This window comes from Cervus canadensis, chromosome X (genome assembly GCF_019320065.1).
Source record: "Cervus canadensis isolate Bull #8, Minnesota chromosome X, ASM1932006v1, whole genome shotgun sequence".
Taxonomy (NCBI): Eukaryota; Metazoa; Chordata; class Mammalia; order Artiodactyla; family Cervidae; genus Cervus; species Cervus canadensis.
Window position 1 is genome coordinate 37,031,309 of NC_057419.1, and position 15,475 is coordinate 37,046,783.

General features: G+C 40.6%; 1 protein-coding gene across 1 annotated transcript in view; it reads left to right on the top strand.

Moving 5' to 3' along the window:
• Positions 1–11,750, top strand: part of ERCC6L (ERCC excision repair 6 like, spindle assembly checkpoint helicase) — a 26,009-nt gene extending 14,259 nt beyond the window's left edge. Inside the window, exon 2 of the mRNA XM_043459175.1 lies at positions 7,503–11,750. Within this exon, the coding sequence (XP_043315110.1) occupies positions 7,503–11,163 (3,661 nt within the window). The 3' untranslated portion in view covers positions 11,164–11,750. The remainder of the gene's footprint in view (positions 1–7,502) is intronic.
• The last annotated feature ends 3,725 nt before the right edge of the window (positions 11,751–15,475 follow it).

Below are 15,475 nucleotides of genomic sequence, written 5' to 3' on the forward strand. Positions count from 1 at the left end.
GACACGACTGAGCGACTTCACTTTCACTTTTCACTTTCATGCATTGGAGAAGGAAATGGCAACCCACTCCAGTGTTCTTGCCTGGAGAATCCCAGGGACAGGGGAGCCTGGTGGGCTGCCGTCTGTGGGGTCCACAGAGTTGGACACGACTGAAGCAACTTAGCAGCAGCAGCAGCCAGGTATCTCTTGACTTCCTACTTTTGCATTCTAGTCCCCTATGATAAAAGGACATCTTTTTTGGGTGTTAGTTCTAGAAGGTCTTGTAGTTCTTGATACAACCATTTAACTTCAGCTTCTTCAGCATTACTGGTTGGGGCATAGACTTGGATTACTCTGATATTGAATGGTTTGCCTTGGAAACTAACAGAGATCATTCTTTTGTTTTTGAGATTGCACCCAAGTACTGCATTTCAGACTTCTTTGTTGACTGTGAGGGCTACTCCACTTCCCTAAGGGATTCTTGCCCACAGTAGTAGATACAATGGTCATCTGAGTTAAATTCACCCATTCCAGTCCATTTTAGTTCACTGTTTCCTAAAATGTCAATGTTCACTCTTGCCATCTCTTGTTTGACCAATTCCAGCTTACCTTGATTCATGGACCTGACATTCCAGATTCCTATGCAGTATTGTTCTTTACACCATCAGACTTTACTTCCATCATGAGTCACATCCATGACTGGGTGTTGTTTCTGCTTTGACTCTGTCTCTTCATTCTTTCTGGAGTTATTTCTCCACTCTTCTCCATAGCATATTGGACACCTACCAGCCTGGGGAGTTCATCTTTCAGTGCCCTATCTTTTTGCCTTTTCATGCTGTTCATGGGGTTCTCAAGGCAAGAATACTGAAGTGCTTTGCCATTCCCTTCTCCAGTGGACCATGTTTTGTCAGAACTCTCCGCCATGACCTGTCCGTCTTGGGTGGCCCTACACGGCCTGGCTCATAGTTTCATTGAGTTAGACAAGGCTGTTGTCCATGTGATCAGTTTGATTAGTTTTCTGTGATTGTGGTTTTCATTCTGTCTTCCCTCTGAGGGATACTTCCCTGGTGGCTCAGAGGGTAAAGTGTCTGCCTGCAATGTGGGAGACCCAGGTTCAATCCCTGGGTTGGGAAGATCCCCTGGAGAAGGAAATGGCAACCCACTCCAGTATTCTTGCCTGGAGAATTCCATGGACGGAGGAGTCTGGTAGGCTACAGTCCATGGGGTCGCAAAGAGTCGGACATGACTGAGCGATTTCACTTTCATCAAACTGATCACATGGATCACAGCCTTGACTAAGTCAATGAAACTATGAGCCATGCTATGTAGGGCCACCCAAGATGGATGGGTCATGGTGGACATGACTGAGCAACATCACTTTCACTTCTGCTCTGAGGGATAAGGATAAGAGGCTTATGGAATCTTCCTGATGAGAGAGACTGACTATGGGGAAAACTGGGTCTTGTTCTGATGGGCGGGGCCATGCTCAGTAAATCTTTAATCCAAATGCTATTGATGGGTGGAAACATGTTCCCTCCCTGTTGTTCCCAGCCTGGAAATTGCTCCCTGTGTTCTCCTAGGGAGAGTGAATTGATCCTGTCCAGCCTTCTCTTCCTCCTCTCCACCTCCTCTCTGCTCCCAGGCTTCCCTGTCCTTCACCGTCTCCCAGAGCTTGCTCAAACTCATTTCCATTGAGTCAGTGATGCCATACAACCATCTCATTCTCTGTCGTCCCCTTCTCCACTTTCTCCCTCAATCTTTCCTTGCATCAGGGTCTTTTCTAATGTGTCAGCTCTTTGCATCAGGTGACCAAAGTATTGGAGCTTCAGCTTCAGTAGTTCAGGTTTCTTTGCTCCATATTATGTGGGCTCTTCCTGAACAAGGGATCGAACCCATGTTCCCTGCATTGGTAGGTGGATTCTTATCCACCGCACCAACAGGCAAGTCCACAAATGGACTTTTTTTTTCTTTTTTTTAAAAAACTTTTAATTCTAGAGTAGTGTTAGATTTATATCACAAAGATAATAGAGAGTTCCCATATATCCGACACCTAGTTTACTGTATTCTTAACATCTTATATTTATGTGGTACATTAATTACAGCTAATAAACCAATACTGATACATTATTACTCAGTAAATCCATACTTATTTGGATTTCCTTAGGTTTTACCTAATATCCTTTTTGTATTCCAGCATCCTGTCTAGGACACCACATTACATTTTGTCATCTGTCTCTTTAGATTCTTCTTGCCTGTGACAGTTTCTTAGACTTGCCAGTATTTTTGATGACCTTGACCATTTTGAGGAGTACTGATCAGGCAGTTTGTATACTGTTCTCCTAGTTGGGATTTGTCAGTGTACTTTCTCATGTTTAGACTGGGGCTTTTGGTTTTGGGGGGGCGGGGAGACTACAGAGGTAAATTACCCTTTTCATTAAATCATGTCAAAGTGAAAATGCAAGTCACTCAGTTGTGTCTGACTCTCTGCGACCCCTTGGACTATACAGTCCATGAAATTCTCCAGGCCAGAATACTGGAGTGGGTAGCCTTTCCTTTTCCAGGTGATCTTCCCAACCCAGGGATTGAACCCAGGTCTCCTGCATTGCAGGCAGATTCTTTACCAGCTGAGCCACAAGGGAAGCCCAAGAATACTGGAGTGAGTAGCCTATCCCTTCTCCAGTGGATCATCCCGACCCAGGAATCGAACCAGGGTGTCCTGCATTGCAAGCGGATTTTTTTACCAACTGAGCTATCAGGGAAGCCAAAAAAGGGTATATACTATCCACATGACTTATCACTGTTGATGTTGACTGTAATCACCTGGCTGAGGTACTGTTTGCCAGGTTTCTTCACTTTATTTTTGTTTTGTTTTTGGCCACACCACATGGTTTGTGGGATCTTAGTTCTCCGACCAGGGATCCTGCAGTGGAAGCATGGAGTCCTCTAACCACTGGCCCACCAGGAAATTCCCAGTTTCTTCACTTTAAAGTTACTCTTTTCCGCACTGCACTTTTCCATTACTGTACTCTTTGGAAGGATGTTACAACATGTACTCCACAGTTAAGGAGTAGGAATTATGCTTCATTTTCTTGAGGGTAGAGTATCTGTATAAATTATTTGAAATTCTTCTGCACAGGAGATTTGTCTCATTTCCTGTACTTATTCACTCATTTATATTGGACTAATATATCTGTGGACTCATGAATATTTATTTTATACTTTGAGTTGTAATCCAATACTACTTTATTGTATTGCTCAAATTGTTCTGGCTTTGACCATTGGGAGCTCTTTCCTTTGGCACCTGTGTCTCTTTGACACACTCCTATCATTGTGGGATGTTGTTTGTATTTGACCACTTCCTTACTTTCTGACAATACAGCATGCTCCAGGCTCATCTTATAGATTTCTTGCCATAACCCTAGAATGCCATTTTTCTAAGGAGGCCTTGTCCTTTTATTGGCAAATGGTACTAGAAATCAAGATCTGGGTGCTTGATGTGCTTGTTGCTGCTGGGGTTTCCTTGCTTCTAGGCCCTCTTAGCTGATAGAGCAAGGAAATATGTGTATATACTAACCCACGTATATCCACATGTCTGTAAATATTTTTAGGTTAACTATCTGTGTTTATCTATCTGGATGGCATCACCAACTTGGACATGAGTTTGAGCAAGCTTTGGGAGTTGGTGATGGACAGGGAAGCCTGGCATGCTGTAGTCCGTGGCGTCATAAAGAGTTGGACATGACTGAGCAACTGAACTGAACTGATCTGTATTTATGTTGAACATGGATTTATAGTGATGTTTCTAATTCTGATCCATTACCACCTGGATCATTGTAACCTTCTCTTAACCAGTCTGTAAACTCCCATTCCAACAGTGAGAAACCTGGCTCCCACTGTCTGCCATCCATTTACTTAATTCTTCAACTCTAGCATACATGCATTTCAGTATCAGAATTTTTACCTCATACCCCCATGGGAAACAACTGTATCCACTAGAGTACATGCTTATGTTTCTTTTAGTTTTACTCTTACAGATTTCATTCATTTCCTAGGTTACTTAGGTCAGCACATTTTCCCTCCACCCTCTTCAATGAGGTTGTTTCATACATTTGTAATACAGCTAGATTGTTTCATGGTGATTTTAATACAGTGTGTTAAATGTACTGATAGAGGTGAACATACAGGGGAGTATTGAGGTGGAACAACTGATGAGGGGAGGGGAGGGATGAAAGGCATCCTAGAGGAACCACAGGTGAGGCCTGATCTTAAAGCATATCTTGAAATGTGGTTTCTGGACCAGAAGCCTTAGCATCACCTGGGAACTTTGTAGAACTGCAAATTCTTGGGCCTCACTACAGAATCAGAAAATCTGATGTTGGGGTCCTGCAATCTGTGTTTTAACAAGCCCTCCAGGAGATTGTGCAGAACATTGAGAAACAGTGTCTTAAAGAATGAGTGAGGTCAGCTTGGAGAGGAGTATAGTCCAGAAGAGGAAGGTGGTGTGAGCCTAAGCTTTAGAGGACAAAGTAGTATGATGGGCACAAGGGGTTAAAAGAAAATGTTTGAGACAGGAAGTGGCAGAAGTTAAGGCAGAGAGATCAGCAGTTCCTGGCTGTATCAGTCAGGGCCTGGAATGCCAGGCTACAGAGCTTAAACTTCAGTCTTAGGCCATAGGAAGCCACTGAAGATTTTGTTGTTGTTGTTAACAGATTTGTTGAGATACCATTCCATTCTTATATCATAAAAGCGTACAGTTTGATAATTTTTTGTATGTTCACAGAGTTGTGCACCCCATCACCACAGTTAGTTTTAGAACATTTTCATCACCCTTAAAAGAAATTCCTTACCTTTCAGCCATCATACCCTCTCCAGTTCATGAATGCCCCAGATGCCAGCCCCTGGCAACCACTAATCTACTTTCTCTGTGAATTTGCCTAACCTGGACATTTCATATAAATAGAATCATAAAACATATGCCCTTTTGTGACTGGCATTTTTATGTATAGTTGATGTACAATATTATGTAAGTTACAGGTGTATGATGGTTAGTCACAATTTTTAGAGCTTATACTCCATTTATAGTTATTATAAAATATTGGATATATTTCCTGTGTTGTACAATATACCCTTGTAGCTTATTTTATACCTGATAGTTAGTACCTTTTAATCCCTTATCCCTATGTTGCCCGCCACCACCCCCATTCCTCTCCCCAATGGTAACCACTAATTTGTTCTCTGTGTCAGTGAGTGACTGGCTTATTATTTCATGTAGCAAAATGTTTTTAAGACTCATTCATGCTGTAGCATTATTTCATTCCTTTTTATGGCTGCATAATATTCTATTGTATGGGTGTATCGCCTTTTTATCTGGTATATCATCATTTGATGGACATTTGTGTTATTTCCACTTTTGGTTTAGTGAATAATATAATACTGCTGTGAACATTCATGTGCAAGATTTTCTGTGACCAAATGTTTTCATTTCTACCTGGGAGTAGAATTCCTAAATTACATGTTAACTCTATGTGCAACTTTTTAAGGAACTGATGGACTAATTTCTGAAGCATCTACTCCATTTTACATTCCTACCAACAGTGTTATAGAGTTTCAATTTTTCCACTTTTTCATGTTGCTGTCAACACTTGGTATTTTCTCTTTTTGATTCTAGTCATCCTAATGGGCATGGAGTGTTACTGTGGTTTTGGTTTGCATTTTCCCTGATGACTAATAATGTTGAGCATCTTTTTATGTGGTTGTAAGCTATTTGTATATCTTCTTTGGAGAAATAGTTAGATACTTTGCCCATTTTAATTGGGTTACTTGTCTTTTTTTTTTTTTTTTTGGCGGGATCTTAGTTCCCTGAACAGGGATTGAACCCAGGGCTGTGGCAGTGAAAGTGTTGAGTCCTAACCACTGGACCACCAGGGAAGTCCCTCTTTGTCTTTTAATTATTGAGTTGTAAGAGTTCCTTATATATTCTAGGTACAAATCCTTTATCAGGTACAAGATTTGCAAGTATTCTCTCTCATTCCTTGGGTTGTCTTTTCACTTTCTTCGTGGTATCCTTTGAAGCACAAATGTTTTTAGCTTTTATGAAGCCCAATTTATTTTTTACTTTGGTTGCACATGTGTTTGGCATCATATCTGAGAAACCATTGCCAAATCCAAGGTCATGACAGAGTTACACCTATTACACCTAACTTTCTTCTAAGAGTTTTGTGATTTTAGCACCTATATTTAGGTCTTTGATTCATTTTGAATTAATTTTTCTGTATGTTGTGAGGTAGGGAACCAATTTCATTCTTTTGCACATGAATATTTAGTTGAAACGACTACTCTTTCCTCAGTGAATTGTTGTGGCACCCTTTCAAAATCTATCAACTGTAAACCACTGAAGACTTTTAAGCAAAGGACTGATAATTTCTTTTATGTTTTAAGACAATATCTCTGGCTCCTGTGCAGAGAATATGTTGGAGGGGCCAAGAGTGGACATAGGGAAACCAGTGAGTAGGAAGTTGCAGTTATCCAATCCGGAGATGATGGTGACTTGGACCACAGTAGTGGTAGAGATGAGAGAGCAAGACACAGGTTATTTTTGGGAAATAAAGTTAGGAGGGCTTGGGGGACTGTTGGCTAAGGGATGAGGTGGTTAGAGAGAAAAGTCAAGGATCATTCATTTGTGTTGGAGTCAAGGATGATCCTTAGATTTTTAGCTTGTATGGCTGAGTGGATGTTACTGTCATTTATTACCATACAAACAGAGAAGCATGCCTTAAGAGGGTAAATAATAAGTTTAATTTGGAATTAATTGAATTGGAGATGCCTGTGAAACTTTCAAGTGGAGATGTACAGAAAGCAGCTGGAATATGGGTCTAGACTAGAGCTTGAGGGCAAGCCTTGGGTTGGAGAAAGTGTTTTGGGAGTTAGGAACACATAGGTGGGAGTGGAAGCTCTAGGAGACAATAAGGAGAAAGGAAAAGGAGTGAGAAGAGGGCTAGGACTGAGCCTTTGAGGAGGAAGAATAGGGATCTAAGAAAGACACAGAGAATAAATGGCCAATGATGGGGGAGCAAACCAGGAGGAATCTATATGAATCCAGTGGAAGGCGGGATTTTCAAGGACAGAGTGATCAACAGTGTGAAATGTATCACAGAGATCCAGAAAAATAAGGCCTGAGAAGTGCTCATGTATCTTCTTGTTTCCATGCTCCCACAATATAGGTTGGTTATTGTATGTGTAATAACCTTTGCACATACATTTCCTACAATTAATACCTGAAGTTGTTGCTAGCAGGGTTTGGTGGATATTTGTGTCTTCTTAAGTGATGCCACCTTTCATTGGTATCTTCTGTGCTAATCTTTCCCATCCTGAATTGAGGATATTGAAAGCTCAACTATGGTTTGGGTTCCAAAATGGACTCTAAAGCATTCTTAGACTGAATGTTCAATTCGTTTCCTTTCTTTCTAATCTTCTACCTTTCAGTCTCTATGTATGCATAGCTTTTTTTAACCTTATTTTTACAGATACGTGAAGGAGGCCAAAGAAGCAACTAAGAATGGAGATCTGGAAGAAGCACTTAAACTTTTCAACTTGGCAAAGGACATTTTTCCCAACGAAAAGGTGATGAGCAGAATCCAAAAAATAGAGGAAGCCTTGGAGGAGTTGGCAGAACATGGAGATGATGAATTCATAGATGTGTGCAACTCTGGCCTGCTGCTTTATCAAGAACTGCACAACCAACTATATGAGTACCAGAAGGAAGGTGTAGCTTTTCTCTATAGCCTGTATAGGGATGGAAGGAGAGGTGGCATTCTGGCAGACGATATGGGGTTAGGAAAGACTGTTCAAATCATTGCTTTCCTTTCTGGTATGTTTGATGCTTCACTTGTGAACCATGTGCTTCTTATCATGCCAACCAGTCTCATCAGTATATGGCTAAGAGAATTTGTCAAGTGGACTCCAGGAATGAGAGTCAAAACCTTTCATGGTCCTAGCAAGGATGAACGTACCAGAAACCTCTGTCGGATTCAGCAAAGGAATGGTGTCATTATCACCACATACCAAATGTTAATCAATAATTGGCAGCAGCTTTCCAGCTTGAATGGCCAAGAATTTTTGTGGGACTATGTCATCCTTGATGAAGCACATAAAATAAAAACCTCATCTACCAAGTCAGCAATATGTGCTCGTGCAATCCCTGCCAGTAATCGCATCCTCCTCACAGGAACCCCAATCCAGAATAATTTACAAGAACTATGGTCCCTATTTGATTTTGCTTGTCAAGGGTCCCTGCTAGGAACATTAAGAACTTTTAAAATGGAGTATGAAAATCCTATTACTAGAGCAAGAGAGAAGGATGCTACCCCAGGGGAAAAAGCTTTGGGATTTAAAATATCTGAAAACTTAATGGCAATCATAAAGCCCTATTTTCTCAGGAGGACTAAAGAAGAGGTACAGAAGAAAAGGTCAAGCAACCCAGAGGTCCAGCTTAGTGAAAAGAGTCCAGATGTTGGTGCCATATGTGAAATGCCTTCCCTTTCCAGGAAAAATGATTTAATTATTTGGATACGCCTTGTACCTTTACAAGAAGAAATATACAGGAAATTTGTGTCTCTAGATCATATCAAGGAGTTGTTAATGGAGACACGCTCACCTTTGGCTGAGCTGAGTGTCTTAAAGAAGCTCTGTGATCATCCTAGGCTGCTATCTGCACGAGCTTGTGGTTTGCTGAATCTAGGAGCTGCCAAATTATCTGTTCAGGATGAAATTGAAGGGGAAGATTCCTCAGATGTGGACCATATTGATCAAATAAGTGATGATACACTGATGGAAGAATCTGGAAAAATGGTATTTCTAATGGACCTGCTTAAGAAACTGCGAGATGAAGGGCATCAAACTCTGGTGTTTTCCCAGTCAAGACGAATTCTAAACATCATTGAACGTCTCTTAAAGAATAGGCACTTTAAGATGCTGCGAATCGATGGAACAATTACTCATCTTGTGGAACGAGAAAAAAGAATTAGTTTATTCCAGCAAAATAAAGATTACTCTGTTTTTCTGCTTACCACTCAAGTAGGTGGTGTTGGCTTAACACTAACTGCAGCAAGCAGAGTGGTCATCTTTGATCCTAGCTGGAATCCTGCAACTGATGCTCAAGCTGTGGATAGGGTTTACCGAATTGGACAGAAAGAAAATGTTGTAGTTTATAGGCTCATCACTTGTGGAACTGTAGAGGAAAAAATATACAGAAGACAGGTTTTCAAGGACTCACTAATAAGACAAACTACTGGTGATAAGAAGAACCCTTTCCGATATTTTAGTAAACAAGAATTGAGAGAGCTCTTTACAGTTGAGGATTTTCAGAACTCTGCAACCCAGCTGCAGCTTCAGTCTTTGCATGCTGCTCAGAGGAGATCTGATAAGAACCTAGATGAACATATTGCCTTCCTGCACTCTTTGAGGATAGCTGGAATCTCAGATCATGATTTGATGTACACACGTGACCTGTCTTTTAAAGAAGAGCTTGATGTGATCGAAGACTCTCACTATATTCAACAAAGGGTTCAGAAAGCTCAATTCCTTGTTGAATCCGAGTCTCAAAATACAGAGCTCCTAATGGAAAGACAAAAACCTGGGAGTGAGGGCATCTGGCTGAGAGAACCTGTATTTCAAACAAAGAAAAAACGTGCCGAAGTAAATAAACCACAGCCTCAGCCTTCATCTCGTCTACCTATTTATCACACCCAGGAAGAAGAAATCAGTTCTCTAATGGCCAGCGTAATCATTGATGATCTGCCCAAAGAGGGTGAGAAAGATCTCTCCAGGATAAAGATGAATGATACCATCCCACGAGATGGTAGGCACTCATGTGTAAGTACATTTGATGATGACTTTGTCACTACTTTACCCAAGGGGTGTGGAGATGTAGAAATTTTCCCTGACTCTTTATCAGGGATGGCTGTACAAAAAGAGGCATCACAAGAGGGGTTTATGCAGGAGTCAGAGCAAGAGAGCCCTCTGGGAAGTTTTAATTATTTACCTAGCAAGTCAGTCAGAGTTGATCTTGGACCAAATCTAGATCAACTAGAGGATGATGTGATTTTACATCACTGCAATGCCTCGCCTGCTAATCCCAAAACAAAGGACTATCAAAGGCCAGAATCGAATGTATCTGTTATTAAAATAGCTGATGATGACTTAGAAGCAGCCCACAGTGCACTGCAGGATGCTCAAGCGAATGAGGCCAAATTGGAAGAGGAACCTTTAGCCTCTTCAGCACAGTATGCATGTGATTTCAATCTTTTCTTGGAAGACTCCGCAGACAAGGGACAAAATCTTTCCAGTCAGTCTTTGGAGCATGTGGAGAAAGAAAATAGCTTGTGTGGCTCTGCAGCTAATTCAAGAGCAGAGTCAGTGCGTAGCAAAGCATGTCTCAGTGTGGATCTTACTGAGGAAGATGATGAGCCAGAAGAAGTAGTTAATGTGAAAGTCAGAAGAAAAGCCAGACGAATTGATTCAGATGATGAAGGTGAACATACTTTTAAAGATACTTCAAGCACAAACCCATTCAACACATCTCCCTTCCCATTTTTATCTGTAAAACAATTTGATGCCTCAACTCCCAAAAATGACATCAGTCCACCTGGAAGGTTCTTTTCACCTAAAATATCTGACAGTATAAATAAGTCTGTAAACTCTAGAAGATCCCTGGCTTCTAGGAGGTCTCTTATTAATGTGGTTTTAGACCACGTGGAGGATATGGAGGAAAGACTTGACAATAGCAATGAAGCAAAGGTTGTTGAAGATTATCTGGAGGAAGGAGCAGAGGAAAGCAGTGATGAAGCCCCAGAGCATACAAAAGAAGATCCTTCCAGAGAAACACTGTCTTCAGAAAATAAATCCAGTAGGTTAAGTACATCTAAGCCTGGTGCTCTGGCTCAGGAGACCTCTCTGGGTGACCCTGAGCCTTTGTCTGGTGGACAGTTGGTTGACTCTCCCCAGGATGAGGCAGTGGAGGCTGTGAATGACTATGACACTCTTGTCTTGCGTGGAAAAGAACTGAAAGAGTGTGGAAAAGTACAGGAGGCCTTAGACTGCTTAGTTAAAGCACTTGACATAAAAAGCTCAGATCCTGAAGTCATGCTCATGACTTTAAGTTTATATAAACAACTTAATAAAACTTGAGAATATAACCTGTTTTATAGTATTTTAAAGCAAAACTTGAGTATGAGGTAATTTGTTCCCATAATTGGATTCTTTTGGGAGCATGAAGCCTTCAGGCTTAAGGTGAGAGAACTCAAAAAATGAGTTTTTGTTCTAACTTTTTTTGTAAATATTGTAATTACCACCTGCTCCTGCTTTCCCCCCATACATGTATTTTGGTATTCTGAGCACTAGGTTAATGTTTCTTTCCTCAAATATTCTTATATTTTTCTTTTAGGCGTACTCTGTAAACTTAATAGAACTGTGTTATTTCTAGAGAAGTTTTTGTAACATTACTCTGGCCATTTTAAATTTTACTCTGAGAATGTCAATTTTGTATATCACAGTCCAGATATCAATAATATTAAAGTTACTTTTCTCAAGCATTTTTCATTCACTTTCTTTCACTGAGATAGTTGATATTGACAAATACATGTAAAAATCATTTAGGCAGAAGTCTGTCATTAGTATTCCAGATCTAAGACCCATTTAACATACACTAGCATATAGGCTGTTGGTTTACTACAGCCAAAGACTGGGATAAGGTACCTGGTGCTGGGCTGCTTTATCACTGGTGCCCTACCCTGGAGTCCCTTTGCAGACCATTTAGCCATCTGTCACTCATCACCACCTGAGTTCTGACATGTGCTAACACATCTTATCTTCAGGTTGTAGACTGAAAAGGAGTTTGGTTCCCTCCTAAAACATAAAGTGCAGCATAGCATTCTGTGCTCTATCACTGGAGAATTTATCAAGTACCATCTGTGTATTAGGTACTCTACATAGGTTTCTTGTTTAATCCTTACCATAATCCTTTGAGGTCAAGGGTAGCATTTCCATTTTTTAATTGAAGAAATGGCTTGGTGAGACTGTGACCCGCCGAAGATCACACAGTAAGGGGTGAAATGGATTGTTAACCATGTGTTGCCTAGTGACAAGCCACTATAACTGAGCTGCTTTTACTCACATTTCTGACACCAAATGTGGGGTTTTTCCACACCTAGCAGTTCTCCATTTCTTTGCAGACACCAACTGGGTATTCTACAATTCAACTCAATCCTGACACTCCCTGGATTAGAGTCAAACTGCACACAGGTTTAAGGGCTCACTCCTGTAAGACTGCCCTCACATCAGATGCCAGTCACTAGTATTAGGGCCCCATGTTATCCACACTTCTCTTCAGCTTGGCTACAGATTGAGGTTTCCTGAGGATGGCTGCTTCTTCGGGTTCATTAATTTGTTTGAGTGGCTCATAGAACTTAGGAAAACCTATTATTACTGGTTTTTATAACTACAACTCAGGAACAGCCAAATGAAAGAGATGCATGGGGCAAGGTATGGAGAATGAGGTGTGTGTGAGCTGTGTCCTCTCGGCATGGTCACACTTCCAGCACCTTGATGTGTTCACCAACCTGAAGCTCTCTGAACCCTGTCATTTAGAATTTTTTTTACAGAGGTTTCATTGTGTAGGCATGATTGTTTAAATCATTTAAATCTCTGGCCATTGGTAAATAACTATTTCTAGCACCCGTCTTCTCCCTAGAGGCCAGGGGGTGAGGCCAAGAGTTCCAAGCCACTAATTAAGTCTTTCTGGTGACCAGTCCCCATCCTGAAGCTATTGAGGGGTCCCCAGCCACCAATCATATCATTAACATAAAAAAGGCCAAGTCACTGCATAGATTCCAAGGGAGCCATGTTGCCAGTAACTAGGGACAAAGATATTTTTTTTTTTATCACATACACATATGAAAGTTACATGGATGGAGGAGCCTGGTAGGCTACAGTCCATGGGGTGGCAAAGAGTTGGACACGACTGAGCAAATTCACTTTCTTTCTATAGTTTCTTTTGGAGAAGGAAATGGCAACCCACTCCAGTGTTCTTGCCTGGAGAATCCCATGGACGGAGGGGCCTGGTGGGCTGTGGTCTATAGGGTTGCAAAGAATCGGACATGACTAAGCAACACACACACATATGAAAGCTACTTGTAAATGACATGTAATACAGTTACTGTTATACGTATTATGAAATATACAGATAGAAGCTTGAAAAAGATGAGCTGAAGCTTAAATAATAGGTTATCTATTGATAGTACAAAACTTTGCTCTTACCAAAAGAAATTATTACAGGTGTCCCTCAGATCCAAGGGGGATTGCTTGCAGAACTTTCTGCAGATACTAGAGTCCACAGATGCTCAAGTTCCTCATATAAAATGATGTAGTATTTACATATATCCTACATACATTCTCACATGAATTATATTTTAAATCATCTCTAGATTACTTATAAAATACAACATAAATGTAAATTGCAAAGTTTGTAAATAAAGTATAACTGCTATGTAAATAGTTGCCAGTGCATGGCAAATTCAAGTTTTAGTTTTTGGAACTTTCTGGAAATTAAATATATTTTTGATCTGCAGTTGTTGAATCTGCTAATGCACAACCATGGAAAGAGAGGGCCGACTTATTTTAGATAGGGTGATATGATTGAATATGTATCATTGAAAAAAATCCCACTGTTAATACTGTGTGATTCAGCAATTCATAGTCTGCATCTAACTCCAGTTCCAGTTTCCCTACAAGAACTGAATGACTGTCGTCATGCAAGTGCAACATTGGCTGTGTCCTACATCTTAAAGTTTTTCACAAACACAAATGTTCGTGAAAATTCAACTAAATTGTTCTCTCCTTTGATACAAAAAAAAAAGGCCCCCACACGATTTATTTGCCTGCCAGGAGGCTTTCAGGGCCTGTGTCCACTTGATCTGAAGAGTAAGACTTAAATTCATAGATGTATTTCTCACTGAAAAACAACAGTGCTTCTTGAGTACCTATAATGACAGTTTGGTAGGGGGGAAATACATGCATATGGTAAAATGTTAAAACAGTATCTAAGGCAGGGATTTTTAAACTTAAGAATTCAGATGTCTGAAACTGGATGGGAAGAGTTACATCTCCCCCTCCTCCCCCACTACTGTACTCTATCTGAAATTTAATGTTTCTTTTCATTATGAATGTTGGCAACAAAGTACAGAAATATTAGCAGTACCGCAACTTTCTCGCTAACAGAAATCACAGAGATTCCATAGTTATTGCAGCTATTTCAAAATACCACTGATATTCATCACCACAAAATCATGGTGGGTTTTACTTTTTAATTTTAGCCATGTAAACACATGAAAAGATGCTCAACATCACTCATTATCAGAGAAATGCAAATCAAAACCACAATGAAGTACCATTACATGCCAGTCAGGATGGCTGCTATCCAAAAGTCTACAAGCAATGCTGGAGAGGGTGTGGAGAAAAGGGAACCCTCTTACACTGTTGGTGGGAATGCAAACTAGTACAGCCACTATGGAGAACAGTGTGGAGATTCCTTAAAAAACTGGAAATAGAACTGCCATATGACCCAGCAATCCCACTCCTGGGCATACACACCAAGGAAAATCAGATCTGAAAGAGACACATGCACCCCAATGTTCATTGCAGCACTGTTTATAATTGCCAGGACATGGAGGCAACCTAGATGCCCATCAGCAGACGAATGGATAAGGAAACTGTGGTACATATACACAATGGAATATTACTCAGCCATTAAAAAGAATTCATTTGAATCAGTTCTAATGAGATGGATGAAACTGGAGCCCATTATACAGAGTGAAGTAAGCCAGAAAGATAAAGACCAATACAGTATAATAACGCATATATATGGAATTTAAAAAAGATGGTAACGATAACCCTATATGCAAAACAGAAAAAGAGACACAGATGTACAGAACAGACTTTTGACTCTGTGGGAGAAGGTGAGGGTGGGATGTTCTGAGAGAATAGCATTGAAGCAAGTATACTATCAAGGGTGAAACAGATCACCAGCCCAGGTTGGATGCATGAGACAAGTGCTCAGGGCTGGTGCACTGGGAAGACCCAGAGGGATGGGATGGGGAGGGAGGCAGGAGCGGGGATCAGAATGGGGAACACATGTAAATCCATGGCTGATTCATGTCAATGTATGGCAAAAACCACTACAATACTGTAAAGTAATTAGCTTCCAACTAATAAAAATAAATGGAAAAAGAATTTTAGCCATGTCACATGGCTTGGAGGATCTTAGTTCCCTGACCAGGGGTCGAACCCAGGCCCAATGGCAGTGAAAGTGCAGAGTCCTAATCACTGGACCACCAGGGAATTCCCTCACAGTGGTTTTTAGTACTACCACTACATCTCAATGTATTAATAGAGCTATATATAAAACAACTATTTTGATTACTCAATTTCAGTATAATTGATGTTC